The 17,405-nt window shown below is 69.6% G+C and overlaps 1 protein-coding gene across 1 annotated transcript; it reads left to right on the forward strand.

The window, feature by feature from the left end:
* Positions 1-7,560: 7,560 nt before the first annotated feature.
* SPDEF (SAM pointed domain containing ETS transcription factor) lies at positions 7,561-15,030 on the forward strand. The gene is made up of 6 exons (XM_068918413.1): positions 7,561-7,630; positions 12,133-12,609; positions 13,560-13,757; positions 13,846-13,893; positions 14,335-14,475; positions 14,570-15,030. Exons 2-6 carry the CDS (start codon positions 12,159-12,161, stop codon positions 14,746-14,748), a joined length of 1,017 nt encoding a protein of 338 aa, XP_068774514.1. The 5' UTR covers positions 7,561-7,630; positions 12,133-12,158; the 3' UTR covers positions 14,749-15,030.
* Positions 15,031-17,405: the final 2,375 nt, after the last annotated feature.

Here is a 17,405-nt window from a genome sequence, read left to right on the forward strand (position 1 = left end):
GGCCGAAGGACGGCCGGCGGGCAGACGCTGCTCCCGGCGCCCCGCCGCCGGGCGGGAGGGCTCTGCCCTCGCGGGGCGCTCGAACCCCGCTGGCTTTTGCCTCGGCGGCGGGCCGGGCGCTCGGCTGGACTTTGCCCGGGGCCGCGTGGGGCGATAGCAGCCATCTGCCTCCCGAGGCCGACGGCGGCGCAGCGGGTGCGTGAGCTCCCAGGTGGGAACGGGAGCAGCGAGCGGAGCCGGGGGACAGAGGTGCCGCTTGTTCAGCCCCAGCTCCGGCTCTCCGGGCTGCCTGCGGTGGCCAGCGAAGGCTCGAGCCCTCCGTGGCGGGCGAGAAGCGCGTGCCGTCATCATCCCGCCCGGCCCCCCGCCTCAGCCCGGGCAGCGGCAGGCTTCCTGCGCGCGGTGGGGCGACGAGGACCCAGCTCTCCTCAGGCGGCTCGGGACCGTCCCGCTTTGCTCAGCTCCGGCCCTGGGAGACGGGTGGGTGAGCGGAGGGCGCCGTGCTTTGCCGGGGCCTCCCCGAGCCGGGGGGACCTCTCGTCCCCCGGGTGCCGTGCTTTGCCGGGGCCTCCCCGAGCCGGGGGGACCTCTCGTCCCCCGGGTGCCGCGCTTCGCCCGGGGCCTCCCCGAGCCGGGGGGACCTCTCGTCCCCCGGGTGCCGGAGCTTCGCCCGGGGCCTCCCCGAGCCGGGGGGACCTCTCGTCCCCCGGGCGCCGCGCTTCGCCCGGGGCCTCCCCGAGCCGGGGGGACCTCTCGTCCCCCGGGCGCCGCGCTTCGCCCGGGGCCTCCCCGAGCCGGGGGGACCTCTCGTCCCCCGGGTGCCGGAGCTTTGCCCGGGGCCTCCCCGAGCCGGGGGGACCTCTCGTCCCCCGGGCGCCACGCTTCGCCCGGGGCCTCCCCGAGCCGGGGGGACCTCTCGTCCCCCGGGCGCCGTGCTTCTCCCGGGGCCTCCCCGAGCCGGGGGGACCTCTCGTCCCCCGGGTGCCACGCTTCGCCCGGAGCCTCCCCGAGCCGGGGGGACCTCTCGTCCCCCGGGCGCCGGAGCTTCGCCCGGGGCCTCCCCGAGCCGGGGGGACCTCTCGTCCCCCGGGCGCCGGAGCTTCGCCCGGGGCCTCCCCGAGCCGGGGGGACCTCTCGTCCCCCGGGTGCCGGAGCTTCGCCCGGGGCCTCCCCGAGCCGGGGGGACCTCTCGTCCCCCGGGTGCCGGAGCTTTGCCCGGGGCCTCCCCGAGCCGGGGGGACCTCTCGTCCCCCGGACGCCGGAGCTTCGCCCGGGGCCTCCCCGAGCCGGGGGGACCTCTCGTCCCCCGGGCGCCGGAGCTTCGCCCGGGGCCTCCCCGAGCCGGGGGGACCTCTCGTCCCCCGGGCGCCGCGCTTCGCCCGGGGCCTCCCCGAGCCGGGGGGACCTCTCGTCCCCCGGGTGCCGGAGCTTCGCCCGGGGCCTCCCCGAGCCGGGGGGACCTCTCGTCCCCCGGGCGCCGGAGCTTCGCCCGGGGCCTCCCCGAGCCGGGGGGACCTCTCGTCCCCCAGGCGCCGGAGCTTCGCCCGGAGCCGAGCCGGCCGGAGGCAGCGGCCGCCGCAGCTCCCCAGCCCTGGCCTTGCCCGAAGGCAGCGCTCGGAGCAGGGCCGGCAGGAAGCAGGCAGCGCTGCCCGAGAAGCAGGTTTGTCAGAGTTTTAAAGCGATCTAAATAAATACGATAAAACAATTATTTAAAGAGCAAACAAATGGAAACTGCTAAAGGAGCTCTTCCCCCCCCAACCCCGCCGCGGGTGAAGGGTGGTGGTGCCGATGCCGCCGCCGGGAGCGGGTCGCCGTAGAGCCGACGCGCGTCGGCTGCTCCGGCCGGCAGCTCGCCGGGATGAGCTGCCCCCGTGGCGCGGGCGGGAGGGGGCTCTGTTTGCTCAGCACCCGCCGAGCTGCCAAGCAGCCGCTGAATAACAGAAAGTTTCGTTTCATCCTACCAGGGAAAGGTTTTATGGGGCATCCGCAAACGCCCATCCCGCCGGGGCCGGGGTCGCCAGGAAGGCGAGCGGCCGGTGGCGGGACGGGGCTGCTGCGCGGGCGCCGCTGCGCGCCCGCTGGCTTCGGCGGGAGCCAGAAACCTCGGCTCGCTGCTGCCCGAGCCGCCCTAGGCCGTCGCCCCGGCGCCAGGTCCGGTGCGAGCGCCCGAGCGGCAGGTCGACGGAGGCGTTTGGGGGCCGCCTGCAGTTGGGAAGCCCGAGGAGAGCTCGGCTGGTGTCTCTGGGCCCCGGAGCGGCACGGGGTTGAGCTTCCGCTGAGCAGGGAGGTTTCGCCCTCCGCGCCGGTTCGGAGCATCTCCCTCTCCAAGTGTTTGGGCTTAAAACCCGGGTGATTTTGTGCAGAAGACGAGGCCGGGAACAAATTTGTATTTTTTAGTGGCAGCCACTGTGGGAAAGCCAGGAGCCGGAGGGTTTGCCGGCGCTCGGCTCCGCGCCGGTGCTGGCACGGGGCCCTGCCGGTCTCACCTGGCCGCCCGCGTGCGCCTGGGAAGGGCGCGGGGCGAAGGCGGGCGCCCGGCTGCCCGCCGCGGGGGTCCCCGCTCCCTCCTGCCTTTTGCCTCTCGGCCCCGGGCCGCGGCGGAGCCGCCGGCTCTCGGCATCCCACCCCCGACCCCGCGCCAGGGTCCGGCGGGGCCGGGCTGCCGCGAGCCGTCTCTTCCTGGCACCGCTGGGCCACCCGCAGCCGTTTCCAGGCTTAATCCCGAGAGACAAAAGCCGGAGTTTAAAGCGACCGGAGGAAGAAAAGAGCAGGGTATTAACGAAGGAACAGCAAACAGGCAGGTGCATCCCTGCGCCCTCCCCGCGCCCGCCTGCGTCACCCGGCCTCTGAGCTGGCAGCCCCCCGCCGGCGCTCCGAGCGGCCCCCCCTGCCCGCGCGTCCCCCCGCCGCCCGCTAAACCGCCTTTATGGCAGCATCTGGGAGACGGGGAGGCCGGGCGAGGGAGGCAATAAACGGGAGCGGCTCCTCGCGCCGGCGCCCTTTGGGAAACGGGCGTTTTTGGCTGAGGGGAGGGAGGGCTTTAAGGGGCTTCGGTTGGTCCCCGCGCTGGCGCCGCCGGGCCGGTTTGAGGTGTGCGGTCCTGCTGATGCTCCTCGGGGAATAAAAAGCGTGCAGGGTGGTGAACGCGCAGCCGCAAGTCGCTTCTCTCGCCCTCGTTGGCCCTTTGGTTACGCTCAGGGTGGAAAAACCTCGGTTTTCCCTCCCAGCTGCGCTCCGAAGGCAGCCGAGCTCGCTCCCGCTCGGCGGCACGGGGACCCCAGTGCGGCTCCGCTGCCGGCCGGGGCCGCCGCCGTGGATCACCGGCGCGCGGGACGGGGCGGCGCCGCGAGGCAGCGGGGACGGGCCCCGTCTCGGCCATGCCGCTCCGCGCCGGCGCCTCTTGCCGGAGCGTCTCCAAAGCTTTGTGTGCAAAGGCCGGCCTGCCCGGCGCGTCTCCCTGGAAAGCGGGACGGGCGGTTCGAAGGGTGAGCCGCAAGGAGGCGAGGGGATTTGAGGATGGGCAGGGAACGGGGGATGCAAACCGGCTGGGAGCTGGGATGGGAAACGGGGCCGATATTCCCATCTTCTGCTAAGCCTGCTGCCCTTTGGGGGCAAGAGGGAGCCAGGAAGGGCTTGCAGGCGGCTGGTGAGACCTGCAGCCACCGTCCCTTTACCCGCTGCTCCCTCCGTCCTTGCTGCGCTCCCGTGTCTGCCGTCGCCGACTCCTTTCTAGGATCGCCGGGAGCGCTCCGGGCTCTGACCTTCCATATATGCCTTCGCTTGACATAACACAAGAGCGGCAGTGATAAACCCTCTTGGTGCAGGCTGGGAGGAAACGTGCCGGTGTTAGCAAACATCCAGTGAAGAGCAATTAAGATTACGGGCGGCAGGAGGGGAGCGAGCGGCAGCCGGTTCCCGGCAGGACCCGTCCCGGCACTTCGGCCCCGGGATCTCCGGGCTCTCCCTCGCGGCGCACCACGCTCGCCCGGGTTTCCCTGCCCCCTGGCAATTTTCCCCTGGTTATTTCTGGTGGGTTTGAAGCCATTCCCCTTTGGTTGCGGTTAAAGCACGAGAAAACCCACGCTGCAGCCTGCAAACGGGGGTTCGTCTCCTCTCTGGACATCACCCCTGCCGAGCCCGGCAACGAGGGCAGCAGCGGCGCGGGCGATGCAGGGCGCAGGGCACCCGAGCGGGCCGGTTTGCTTTGCCCGGGGACCGCTGTCACCACCAAACCCCGGGCGGGCTGGCAGGTGAAGCAGGAGAAACCCCGCCGCGGCCGAAGACCAGGAAACGCCGTTCGGCTCTGGTGACAAACCGCTGGGGCTCGACCGTGTCTGTGGTTTCTGCGATGACATCAAATCCCTTCGATAATTTTATTATGTCCATATATTATATGGCTGCTTATCTGTTATTCTTGTGATAGAGCCAGAGATTAGCCGCAGGTGGGTGGGCAGGGAGATTCTTCCAGCCTGAATCACAAGCAGTTTCTCCAACTTTCCCCTCCGGCCGGCTCGCCGAGCGCTGAAGGTGAAGCAGCGGCAAAGGCACCGGAATTGCAGGCGAGCAGTTGGCAGAAAGGACAAGGAAAAGCACATAAAACTGCGCACACACACGGCAGAGAAGCCAGACTTTATTTCCCCTCTTCTATTGTTCCTCAGGTGTTGCAACCTATTCTTTTCCTGTTTTGCATATGTAACCAGAGCTGCTTTGAATAGCAGTTGTGACCCCGCCGGGATTGCGAAAGGTGGGAGGCTCGAACGCACCACGACCGCCAGCCCGTTGCACCGAGCGTCTGGAGCCGCCAAACCTGCTTGTGGGAAGGAAGTGGGAGCAGCTCCGGCAGGCCTGCGGGTGGGCAGCGCCGGGCTCGGCCCACGAAAGCGCCCGGCCGTGTGTCACCTCGCTTTGGAGGGATTTGGGTTTCTCCATCCGCCAAGTGGCAAACGCTCTCGGCTTTGGCTGAAAGTGTCAGGAATCGCCTTATCCAGGTGCTGGCTGCTGTAATGCTCTTCCCAGGCTGTTGCCTGAGGCACACGTGTGCAGGGACACCGGGGCGCCCTTGTCACCTTGGCTGCATCCCGCCAGCTCCAGGGCCGGAGCCCGGCCCGCGGGGAGCCCCGCGTGGCACCTCTGCCTGGGTCATGCACTAGCCCATCTGCAAATGGGATCGACGTGGTTTCAGGCCAGGCCTGACATTAGCCCCAGGTCCCCTTTGCCAATTTTGGGGGTTTTCTGTGTTTTCCTTGCTCTACGTCTCCGCCGCCAAGCTGGCCAGCTCTCCCAGACCTGCAAAGCAAACGCCTTGGAAAGCCAGGCAAACGTTTTTCCTTTTAATTTGTTGCTTATCAAAATCTCCGGGGCTACTGATAACAGGAGCAGGGAAAACATTTTCAGACCCAGACGTGATCTTTTGAGCTGATCGAGGGATCCCAGACAGGCTGGGGGGGCCGGTGCTCAGGATGCTCCTGAGCAGGGACGCGGGGCCAGGCGCCTCCAGCGGCTCCCTTGGACCTGGGCATCCTGCTCCTGCCTCTTTGTCTGCTGCACCCAGACCACGCTCTTCTCCCCGTTGCCGTGTTGCTGTTTGCTCTGGTAACGAGTGGTAATTAAACCTAATAAGAGAGGGAGACCTGCGGGTGATGTCACGGCGAGGAGGCACGAATTCAGCTTGCACAGCCCGTGCAAACCGCTCTGCAAACTTTCCTCCAAGGCGGCGGGGTCAGCGACGTGGAGCTGGCGCTCGACCCTCGCCGGAGCGTGTCCCTGCGAGAGACCTGGAGGAGGCACGGTTTTGAGGGAAGAGCTAATGGGATTTGTCGCTTAGGACACCAGGAGCAACGCGGTTGCGGCGTTGCAATGTCTAACGCAGGCGGATGAGCGGGTTAAGCGTGGCGGGATGCCGTGGAGGAGCGCCTGCAGCTGGGCTTAGCACCGACCAAAGCAGCGGCCGTGAGATTGAGCCGTTTTTCCTTAACGCCTTGGAAGAACCCGCTGTGAGCGGAGGCTTCCCAAGGGGCCCCAGCTCCGCCGCCGGAGCTCAGCAGCTAGAGCAACCCGGAGCCGGCGGGGGCAGTGGGCTCCGGAGCGAGACGCGCCTTGCCCGCCCAGCCCACGTCTCCTTCCCGGCAGCCGCCACGTGTTACGGGTCCGGCTGTATTTACCAAAACAGACGGGAGCGAAGCTGCCCTCGAATGGCGAGAGCCGTAGTCTGGGGAGAACATTTTCCCCGCCGATAAGATAACATTGAGGCGTTTCGAAAGGGAGGCAGAAACTCCTGGCGCGGGCAAGCGGGCGGCAAAGCCCCGCGGTGCCCTCTGCTAACGCGCCGCCGCGGCCCGGGGAGGCGGTCGTGCCCGGGTCGCCTTTTTAGGGGGTTTTATTTTTTTTCTCCCCCCTCCCCTTCCTCCCAGCAAGCAGCGCAGGGCCGGCGGCGAGGACGTGGAGCCGGGCTGAGCGGCGCCGGGGGGAGAGCGGGCGGCGCAGGCACCGCTCGGCCCGGGTGCGAGCCGTCCCTGGCAGCCGGGGCGGCCGAGAGGCCCGGGGCCGCCTCGCGCCGCGGGTATTTACGGCCAGGGTTGGGCTGGGTTTTGCCTGACGCCTTCTCAAAACCGTGGGGTTTTGGGGGCCGTGGGAGAGTTGGGTTTTTCCCGAGCTGTCCGTGGGAGAACGGACTGAGCTGCGAGGCGTTCCTGCCGTGTTCAAAAGACAATAAATACCAACTCGGTGTCTGTCTCGGTCAAAACAGCTTTTTCCAGCTCGTGCCGGTGAAGACGCACCAGGCCTTGAACGCCCCGCGCCGGCTCCGGGGCGCAGCAGCCCTTCCCGCAAAGCGCTCCGGCCCCGCCGGGGAGGAGGGTGCCGCGTCTCTGCACCGCGGCGCTGCCGGAGAGCGGCGCGAGGGTCTCCCGGCGCGCGCCGGGCCCCGTGCAGCATCCTCAGGAGGCTGGAGCATCCCCGGCTTGGCGCTCGCCGCCTCCGCCGCGGGTCCTGCACCGTTGCCCTCGCCTGCCTCTCGCTGATTTGCACCCGGCCCGGCCGGCGCTGGAGCGAGTTATTTTGTGCGCGCGAGCCGCCGGCGGCGGGGGAGCAGGTCCTCTGCGTCGCAGAGCCCGGCGGAGCGGCCGGCGCGGGCCGAGGTTGGGAAGGGGTTAACGGTGCCCGGGTCGGTCCCGCTGAGCCCGGCGCGCTCGACGCACCCCTCAAGGGTTAAGCCCCGCTTGGGATATTCAAACACCTCCAGCTGAGGTAAGCACACAGCTTGTTTGTTCAGGTAAATAAGGAAGGAATTAGATATAATGGGCACAGGAGGCATTCGCTGAGCGTTTTGCATTCCCGGCTCGGCGGCCGGCTTCCCCCTGGCGTACCGCGACACCCATGCCCGGCCGCTGAGCCCGGCCCCGCGCGGCCCTCGCAGCCCCCCGAGAGCCGATGCGGCGCGGCCCGGCCGCCCTGCCGCCGTCGGGCCGGGGCTGAGCGCCGCTGGCCGCCCCCCGTCCCCGCGCCGGGCGCCCCGGGGCAGCCCCGCCGGGGCCATGCCCGCCCCGACCGCCGCGCCGGGCGCCCCGCGCACGGCTCTCGCCGCCGGCCGCCGGCAGCCGGGTGCTTTCTGAGCCGGGCGCGCACCGTCGAGGTAAGCCCCGGGCCCCCGTTGGCCCCTCTGCCCGCTCCGGACGCGGGGTCGCCGTGCCCAGCGGCGGCTCGTCCCTGCCCGGCTCGCGCCGGGGCGAGGGTACCTGCCGGCGGGAGGTTTCTCGCGCTTCTTGCGACGGCGTCGGCCCGGATGAAGCGGCGTTCGCCAACCCCGACCCCGACCCTTGCAAACCGCCCCCCCCTCCCGCCGCTGCTAGAGGTGGGGAGGCGGAGCGGGGGGCCGCGGCGCCGGGGTCCTGCCCGCGGCGCTGCCCCTCCGGGAGCCCCGCCGGCCCCGCCGCCTCCCGCGCCAGCCGAAGGCCGACGGGCGCCGCGGCGGGGAGGCAGCGGCCGTGGGTCGGCGCTGCCTTCGGGGAGCCGGCAGCGCGGGGGGCGTCTCTGCCAAGGGCTTTTAACCCTTTTAGCGGAGCTGCAGCCTCGTAGAGCCGCTGTGCTTCCCCCCCCCCCGCCCCCCCCCCCCCCGGTGCCAAAGGCAAATTGGCTCCAGGTTGGATTTTTATGGTTCTGCTCGGTTAGTGAAACACAAATGCCGCTCGGCTGCCAAATCCCCCACAATACGGCCTTTCTCATGGGCAGGAGGCTCCGCGGGGCCGGGAGCTGGCAGGGGCAGGGAGCCGGCGCTATAAAGAGGGGCGGCCGGGCTGGCATGGGGAACGGCAAGCTCCGCTGCGCGCCGGCGAGGCGCCGAGGCCGGCGGCTCCGCTCCTCGCCTCGCCGCCGGACGCAGAGGGCAGCCCGACCCGGGGCGCCCGCCCGGCCCCCATGCAGGTAGCGGCGGGAGGAGGCGGAGGGCGGCGGGACCCTCCAGGGTGCCGGTGGCACGGCGGAGGAGGGCTGGGAGCCGGCACGGAGCAGCCCCCGAGGCGGGTCCAGACCCCCGGTGCAAGGCTGCGTCCGTCCGTCCGTCCATCCATCTATCCTGGGGGGGTTGTGCTGCCGGGGGCTCTGCGCTCCCAACCCTGTCGCCGTGCAGGGCCCTATAGCGAGACCCCCGGGTCCTCCACATCTCCAGCCCCCCCGAGCAGCAGCCCAGAGCCCCGAGCTCCCACCCCGACCCCAAAAAGCCTGGGAGCAGGCACCCGTTGCACTGCGGGGAAAGAGGTGCCAAGTGGGACCAGACCCAAGGGAGAAGGAGCAAACCCCAAACCCTGCACCCAAAAGGGCTGTTGGGCAGGGAGGGGATCGCTAGGCACAGTGGGGTCCCCCGCGAGACCCCCGTCCTCTGCCGTCCCCAGGGTATCGGCTTGCAAGAGCCCTCCTGGGGGTCTGCGGTGGGTTTGGGGGCTGATTGTGGCCCCCCGGGCCTCACAGGGCCACGGTAGGAGCTGCAGAGAGCCCGTGTGCCCCGTGGGGCTGCAAACGTGGGAGATGCAGCCAGTTCATGTTTTCCGATGAAAAACACACTCCGGCCAGGGGCAGAGGAGCCCCTGGGCCCCTCGCGCCCCCCGTCCTGCGGCCGCAGCGCCCGCGGCCTCCTGCCGCCCCGGCTCGCGTTGGGCTCCCGCGCCGGGGGTCTGGGAAAGCGCCCCGGGATTTGGGAGCTCTGCTGGGCAGCGCCTCCTCCCACCGCCCCGGGCCAACCTCCGCGGGTCTGGGCCGTCCCCCCCGGGCTTCCCGAGCTGTGCTCCAGCACAACCTGTTTAACCGCAGATTTAATTTTAATTAACGGGCCCATTGTTTGAGGGTGCTTGGTTGGATTTTTTTTTTTTTTCGGTTGCTTTCTCTGGAGTCGCTGGTGCAGGCTGTGCTCAGGCAGCGGGGCAGGTAGTGCCGGGGCAACCGACCTCGCCGCCCTCCTCATCCTCCCGGGGCTGGAAACGGGGACGTCTCCCGAGACCCGTCCTGCTGCTCTGCCGCCCGGCTCCGCCGTCCCCCTTGTTGCACCAGGCGACCCCAGAGACGCGGTGCTGGGTGGATGTGGGTGCTGCCGTGCGGCTCTCGTTGCGGTCGGCCACGAAATCTGCCGCTTCCCGCGCTCCGGTCTGGGGCAGAAGCTTCTTGCTCCAAGGGAACCTGTTGACTTGTTTTTGCCTTTGCAGTGGCTTGGAGAACCAGGGCAAGCAAACCGCGCGGGGAGCCGGCGTCGGAGCTGGCCGGGGCCGGGCGACCGCTGCTCTGCCAACCCCGGTGGCACCGCACGCGGAGGGGACGCGTCGGCTGCCTCGCCTCCGTCCCGCGGTACCGGGCCGCTACGGCACCGGCCGCCGGAGCCTGCGGGGAGAGCTGGCGGCGGCGGCACGTCCCTCGTCCCCGTCCCGCACCGCGTTTGCTGATGTGGGCTTTCCCGCGGGCCCAAAAGCGGCGAAGCCGGGCAGCCCGGAGAAACATCCCGCTTGTTTTTTTTGCACGGAGCCTTTTGCCCGTGCGGCCGGGCCCCTCCGGGCGCCGCTCCCGCCAGCCGGGCCTCCGGGCGGCCGCCGCGGGAAGCGAAAGCCTCCGAAGCCCTGGGGCCCGGCGCCTCGTCCAAGTCGGTGGCAGTTGTTTGTTTAAAGCGTGGCAAGAGCTAATTCCCTAATCGCTTCCTCTCCCGCCCGCAGGGGCAGGCCGAGCCGGCGGGCGCTGCTTCGCCGGGGCAGAGCTGCCGGCGCCGAGCTCCCGCGGCTGCGGCGGCGGCGGCGCGGGGGGCTCGGCTCGCCCCGAGCATCCTCGCGCGGGGACGCGGGAGCGATGCCGCCGCCGCTCCGGCGGGTCGTCTTCTTGCCCAAAGCGGCTTCCGAGAGCAAACACGTCCCCACCCAGGCGGCGGAGCCGGGGCCGCGCGGCGGCCGCCTGCGTGCCAGCGCCGGGGAAAGGCAAACAGAGGCCCTCGCCCTGCGAGCGCCGCGCGGCTCGGCCGGAGGGCGCCCGGGCTGTGCCGCCCCGCGGCGCCCGGAAAGGCGGCCGGAGCACCGGGCAGCGCCGGGGCGGCAGCGGGCGCGAGCGGGGAGCGCCGAGCCGCTCTGCCCCGGGGCGTCCCGGCGGAGGGGCAGGCAGCGCCCGCGGCGCCCGGCGCGTCCCGCAGGCTTCGGCTCGGCTCGGCCCGGCGCGTGGCAGCCCGTCCCCCTCCGGAGCAGGCGGCCGGAGCGGCGCAAGCTGTCGCCGCTTCCCTTTTGTGCCGGGAGCAGCGTGAGGCTGGATTTAGGGCTGATCTGCTAAAGCTCTCCGTTTAATCCAGAGCGAATAAAGCGGAGGTTTGGAAGCGGGCGCCATCTCTCAGGGAAACGGGCCGGTGGGGAGGTGCTGGGTACCTCCGTGGAGCCCTGACCCCCTTCCTCCCTCCTCCTCCTCCTCCTCCTGCTCGCTCCAGCCTTTGCGGTGCCACCGAAACGGCCCCGTGCGCTCGGTGGCTGGCGCCTGGGATGGCCCCCGGTCTGCGGGGCTGGGCCGGGGCGTCTCCGTGCGCGGCAGCGGCTCCCTGGCGCAGGGCCGTGCCGAGCCAGGCGGCTCCGCGCGGCTCCCGGCATCCGCTCCGTTCGCCCTGACGAACCCGATGACGCGTTTTTCCCCTGCGTTATTGAAACCTTCCTTTCCCTTGCTGGGATTTGGAGCAAAGAGGGAACGAGCCCGGCGGCCGCTCCGTCGCCAAGGCTGGAGCGGTGGCCGGGATGCTCCCTCTGCTTTTGGGAAGCGCCAAATCACGCGGGTGGGTTTTTTTCCTCCTTGTGAAAAAAAACCACGACAGAAGAGCTGGAGGCAGGCGAGGAGGGCTGGGACGGCAGCGGCGCCCCGGCCGCCGCCGTGCCCTTCGGCAGCCGCTCCGCTCGCAGGCGCCTTGTCCTTCCCGAGGCCCCCGGCTGCCCGGCCGGGAGCTTCCTCCGTCGATGGAGACGGTTCCCAGCGTTGCCACGGCAATTCGGCAGGCTCATCCTCGTCTCGGGGCTCCCCGCGTCCGCCAGGCGGATGCCCGCCGGCTAATCCGGGGCGCTCGGGTCTTGCAAGAGAGTAAAGAGACAGTTGCCACCGCGGGGGTCTGCAGCGGGCGGCCGGGAGGCGGGCGCTGCGGGGGGCCCGGCGCCGAGCTCGGTCCCCTGGCCCGGGAGAGCCGGGTTTGGGGCACCCTTGGAGCTGGGTTGAGGGCGTTGGGTCATGTTTCCACGCGCGGAAACCTGCCCGCGTGGCTCAGGTGCACCATTTAACCGGCCCTGCTCAGGCGCTTCGGAGACCCTCCGGCGTCTCCCGCCGCCTCCTTGCAAGCGCCTCCAGGCCTGGTCGGCACGGGAGCGCTGCAGAGCCGCTTTGCAATTCGTGGTCCGGCCCGAAAAGCCGGCGGCGGCAGAGCCCCGCGCGCCGCCCGCTGACCCAGAAGCAGGGCGGCCGCCCCGCGCCGCGCCGGGCTCCTGAGCCTGCTTTCATCCGGGGTCCCGCAGGGCGCCGGGGGGCTCTTGGGAGGGTTTTTCTCCCCCCCTCTAACAGGCTTAGCTGCCTGCCTTTGTGCCTGCCGCCGGGCGGCATCGGTGGCGGGGCCGGGCGCGCCGGCGATCCCGCTCTCTCCTCTCCCGGCAGGCTCGGAGCCAGCGCTGAGCAGCGGCATGGGCAGCGCCGGGCCCGGGCTGGCCGCCCCGCCGGCCGGCCGCGGCGGCACCCTGCAGGACGCGGCCCTGCTGCCGCCGGCACGGCAGCCCGGCGCCCGCGGCTGGGCGAGCACCGGCAGCCCCAGCCCGCCGGCCACCCCCGAGCAGAGCCTGCCCGCTTTCTGCCTCCACTACTTCGACATGCTCTACTCGGAGGAGGCAGCCTGGGCGTGCAAGGGCCCGGGGGAGCCGTCGCAAGGCAGCGCCCAGGCGGGCCGAGGCGAGGTGCCGAAGGAGCCGGAGCAGTGCCCCATCATCGACAGCCAGGGCCTGGGGCTGGGCGCCGAGCTGGACTTCCAGGGCAGCCTGCACCTGGAGGAGCACTCGCTGGAGCAGGTGCAGAGCATGGTGGTGGGCGAGGTGCTGAAGGACATCGAGACGGCCTGCAAGCTCCTCAACATCGCCGCAGGTGGGTGGCCCCGGCACCCGGGGGGCTCCCGGCAGGCATCTCTCCCCGGCAGGCCCCCGGAGCAGCCCTCCGCCCACGGGGGGTGGCAAACCTTTCAGCAGACCCCTCTGCGGAGCTCGGGGAACCGGATGGTGCAGAGGCGGGGAGGGCAGGCGCCGGGACACGCGGACCCGATGCCCCGTCTGTCCCCGCCGGCGGTCCCTTCCCTTCCCCAGGCCGCGGTACCGGGATGCGTTTCAGCGTCTCGTGGAGGGTGAACGGTAGCGAGGAGCAGGCGGCGCCCGCTGGGACTTTTTTCTCCTTCCCTCTGTCTCGCTTTCACCCCGCGCGGGCATCGCTGCAGCCCCGGGGTCCCCGGACGCGCTCGGGTTGACGCGGGCTCTGTCGTCCGCCCCGCTCCCGCAAGGCTTGGACACGACCTGGGGGCTTGCGGGGAGCGAGCGGGACTTCGAAAGGCTGGATAGGGCCCGATCAGCCCCGTCAGAGCCGGCAGCGGGTTTTGGGGCCGCGCTCGCAGCCCCTTGGAGGGAGCCGGACGGGAGCAGGCGGAGCGGCTGCCGCGGCCCCCGGGGCCGTTCCCCGGAGCCGCCAGGTGCTCGGATGGGTGCTGCCAGCGCCGAGGCCGGGAACAAAAGGGACTTTGACAGGTGGAGGAAAAATGCCACCGCGGAGGAGAGCAAGGTCGTGCCGCCACCGGCCGGGCGCCGCGGGGCGTTTGCTCCCCGCCGGCAGCGCTTGGCTGCTTGCTGGGCTGAGCCGGCCAGCGAGGGGGGACCCGGGGTCCCCGTCCCGGCTCTCTGGGGTATCCTTGTGGCTGATACCGCTGCAGGGCAGTTTGGCCGGGACAGTGGGAGCTGTGGGGTGAGCTGAGTTTGCCTGGACTTTGCTTGGGGGGGGGGTGGGGGGGGTCAGTGCTCACCGGCCGGCGGCGGGCGCCCGTCTCCCTGCAGACCCGGCTGACTGGAGCCCCGGCAACGTGCAGAAGTGGATCCTGTGGACGGAGCACCAGTACCGGCTGCCGCAGATCGGGAAGTCCTTCCAGGAGCTGTCGGGCAAGGACCTGTGCGCCATGTCCGAGGAGCAGTTCTGCCAGCGCTCGCCGGTGTGCGGCGACGTCCTGCACGCTCACCTCGACATCTGGAAATCTGGTGGGTGCCGGGGCCCGGCGGGGACGCGGGCGATGCTGCACGCCCGGCCGGCACATGCCCTCCCTGACCAGGAGCTTTTCCCTTCCAGCTGCCTGGATGAAGGAGAAAGCCGCCCCGGGCGACGGGCGATACTGCGGTGAGTTTTGCATGGGCTCAGCCTTGCCAGCCAGGTGGGGAGCCCTGCTGGCTGGTCCCTCCACGACTGCTCTGGGGTGCTGGGGAGGTCGCTCCTCACTTAATTGCAATTCTCCATTGCGTTGGCGGAGTTGCTGCTGCGCTGGCATCCGTGTGTTTGCACTCCCTTCTGCCCAAAAAGCAAGCCCTGGGCTGGCTGCCCACGTGGTGCAGCCAAAGGGGGAACAGCCGTGAGACCCTCATGGGCCCCTGTCAGCCCCGGGTGTCCTAGCTGAATTTTGGATCCCTGGGCTGAGTCCCCCGGAGACCTGCAGGCATCGAGCCGGGGTTTCCCGCACGGGGAGCCACGCAGCGCCACGGCCACGGGCTCCCGGCGCGGGGCAGAGCGGCCAGGTCCCCTCTCCAGCCCATCCTCAGCCCGTCTCCGTCCCTCCCTGCCCAGGGGGTGACGCCGGCTGGGCGGACAGCGAGGTGGACTCGTCCTGTGCCGGGCAGCCCATCCACCTCTGGCAGTTCCTCAAGGAGCTCCTGCTGAAACCCCACAACTACGGGCGCTTCATCCGCTGGCTCAACAAGGAGAAAGGTGGGTGCTCCGGCGGCGCCCGCCTTGGTGGCGACGGGGAGGAGGGCTCGGCTGTAACCCCCAGGTTCCCGTCCCCTCCTCGCTCCCCTCGCAGGCATCTTCAAGATCGAGGACTCGGCGCAGGTGGCACGTCTGTGGGGCATCCGCAAGAACCGCCCGGCCATGAACTACGACAAGCTGAGCCGCTCCATCCGGCAGTATTACAAGAAGGGCATCATCCGGAAACCCGACATCTCCCAGCGCCTCGTCTACCAGTTCGTGCACCCGGTCTGAGAGGCGGAGGAGGGACAGGCTGCGCCCGGCAGGGACAGGGGACCTTCGCCGCCACCGCGCGCCCTCCTCGACCGCGTAGACCGTCTCCCAACGCTAAGGACCGAGGCTGGGGTGCGGAGAGGCTCCCACCCGCCAGCCCCACCGGTGACGGACCGCCGAGCATCCCCTGTCCTCCAGACCCCAACCTTGGAGGGGAAGGAGAGACCCCAAAGCTAAGAGACTGCCACCAGCAGCAAATCGCCCGTGTGCCTGATCCGGAGCAATGACTGCCTGGACAAAACCCTCTTTTCCCCCGGACCCTGCCGGCCGAGGGAGGGCACGGGCAGCGGGGCCGCGGGGCTGAGCGGGACAACATAACGCTTGATGGGGTTGCGGCTGTTGCCTCGAGCTCGACGGTGCCCTTCGCCTTGACGTCCCTCAGCAGAGACCGAAGTCACGAGCGTGTCTGGGGTCAATCCGGAGAGAAGCCGGGGGACCCAGGAGTCCTGCCGCCAGGTCTCGTGCTCCCCAGCGCACCGTCCGCCCCCCGCGGCATCGTCGGGGAAGCGGGGCCAAGGGTCCCCCCCGGCAGGGACATCTCCATAGCCCGCCCCGGCACAGCCGCTGATCGGCCCTATTTTCCTGGCGGAGAGCTGCTCTGGGCGGCGGGGGTCCGGCTCGGCCGCGGGGGGTCCGAAGGGCCGGGCTGGGCAGCCGGCGTCAGTCGGGAGCGCGAGAACGCCCTGCCGGCCCCGGGCGCCGGAGCGGGGGGCTGCGCGAGCCCCGGTCCCGGGCGGCCCCGCGGCTCTCGGCGCCTCGCTCCCGGGCGCCTGGGCCCGGCGTATTGTTTGCCGAAGGACAAAGGCTCCGTGTGCGGCACGCCAGACAATGGCAGCGGAGGCAGGAGCGCGGTGGCGCCGGGGCGCGCGCTGACCCGCGCGGGGACGGGCTGCCACCGCCGTCCGGCCCGGCTTTCGGGGCGTCCCGACCCGCTCCCGCCTTTCGTCCCGCTTCTGCCGGGCCGTTTCACGCCGTCGCCCTGCCGCTCGCGACGGCCTGGGAAAGAAGGGGGACAAGGAGCAGCGCGGCGCCGGGAGAGGCAAGCCGGCGGCCGGGGCGTCTCCGCCGCAAGGACGGGTTCCCCCCTCGCCTCCCCGCGGCCCCTGCGAATAGATATTTTGCAAAAGGGGCGATTGCAAAACGCGGCCCCGGGGCTGCGGGTGCCTCGCCGCCCTCCGCGGCGTCCCCTCGCCGAGCAGTGTCCGCGCGCGGGGCGTCCCCAGCCCCGCAAAACGCCCGGTCCTCGGCCCCAGCGCAGGGCACGGCCCCTGCTTTTGGTTTGATTTGACTTTCGCTGCCTGATCCCTGGACGTACGGGGTGGGGTGGGGGGGGGAGAAAAAAAGAAAAATGTAATTTTTGCTGTTTCTTTCTGGAAGATAAATCTGAAATACAAACAGCCGAAGCAGAACTTGGACAGACACCTGGGGACTGTTTGACCTGCACATTTCATAAGAGTCTAAGTTACCCGGCAATGTTGATCTTTTATATTATAGTTTTTTATTTGTTTTTCTTTTGGTTTTGGCCAGCGACGAGTTGTGGTTTAGGTTCAAATGAAGAGGGTAGAAGGGAGCCCCGGATGCCCGTGAAATGCTTTGTGAGAGTTTAAAGGGGGGGGAAAAAAATACCTGGTTGGTGGTTTTTTGTTTTTAACTTAAAATAGCTGCCTGTGGCAGCTGCTGCCTTTTTATCGTCTTTCTGCCTGTTTTGTGCTGTTTACACGGCGGAGCAGCGAAGGCGCTTGGCCAGCCCTGCAAACACCACGGCCGGGCTGAGCTTTGAGGCCGCCGGAGGAAGGAGAGGTGCAGGCGAAGGAGGAAAACAGCCCTTGTCTCTGGAAAAGGAGGGGGAAAAAAAAAAAAAGAGGGGTTAAAAAAAAGCCAAACGTGTGTCTGGTGATTTTTCTCGTGCATCCACGCGAGTGCCGGGTATTGCTGGTCGGAGCTGGACGGTGTCTCGAGCTGGGACCCCGAATCCCGGGTCCCTCGTGCAGTTCCCCTCCGACGCGGGAGCCTGGCGCTGCGGACGGATAAAATAACCCTTTTTGTTTCGTGCCGTGTCTTTTTTGAGTAGGATCTATTCTGCTGCCGTTGCTCTTAGCGGCAGGAGGGGCAGCCTGGCGTGACGGGTGACTCCAGCCACCGTGCTGGGGTTTCTCCCCAAATCTCTCGGGGCCCCGGTGGGAAGCGTTAAGTGAGGAAACATCCCTCTCCTCTGGCCCTCTCCCTACCGAGGACCCCCTTCCCCGAGCGCGGGGTCCGCGAGTCTCGGCGTGCTCCTCTCCCTGCAGGCATTGCCCCCGCCACGCGCGTCCCCCCGGTCCGGCTGAGGCTTTTCCCGGAGGCTGGCTGAGGCCAGGGTGCTCATCCCCTCCCTGCAGCCCCCCTTCGCCCGAGGGGGGTCCTGGAGACGCCCTTGGCGCTGGCTTTCCCGCGGTCCCCAGCGATTGGATCAGCGCTCCCGGGGCCAGTTCCCTGTGGCAGAGGTAAACTGAGGCCAGTGCTTTCCCCATGGGCTACTGCAAGTTTGCAGATTTGCAGACTTTGACCTGCCACCAAAACTGCCCTGGGTCCCTCTGCCCTGTCTTGACGCCACCGGGCTGGAGATGCCCCGAGTGGGG

Source organism: Struthio camelus, chromosome 24 (assembly GCF_040807025.1).
Source record: "Struthio camelus isolate bStrCam1 chromosome 24, bStrCam1.hap1, whole genome shotgun sequence".
Taxonomy (NCBI): domain Eukaryota; kingdom Metazoa; phylum Chordata; class Aves; order Struthioniformes; family Struthionidae; genus Struthio; species Struthio camelus.

Excerpts from the sequence above, each read along its gene's own strand:
- SPDEF (XM_068918413.1), top strand. The coding sequence starts at position 12,159 with ATGGGCAGCGCCGGGCCCGGGCTGGCCGCCCCGCCGGCCGGCCGCGGC. Across the intron at positions 13,758-13,845 it reads CCTCGACATCTGGAAATCTG|CTGCCTGGATGAAGGAGAAA; the intron begins GTGGGTGCCGGG and ends TTTCCCTTCCAG. Across the intron at positions 14,476-14,569 it reads CTGGCTCAACAAGGAGAAAG|GCATCTTCAAGATCGAGGAC; the intron begins GTGGGTGCTCCG and ends CTCCCCTCGCAG.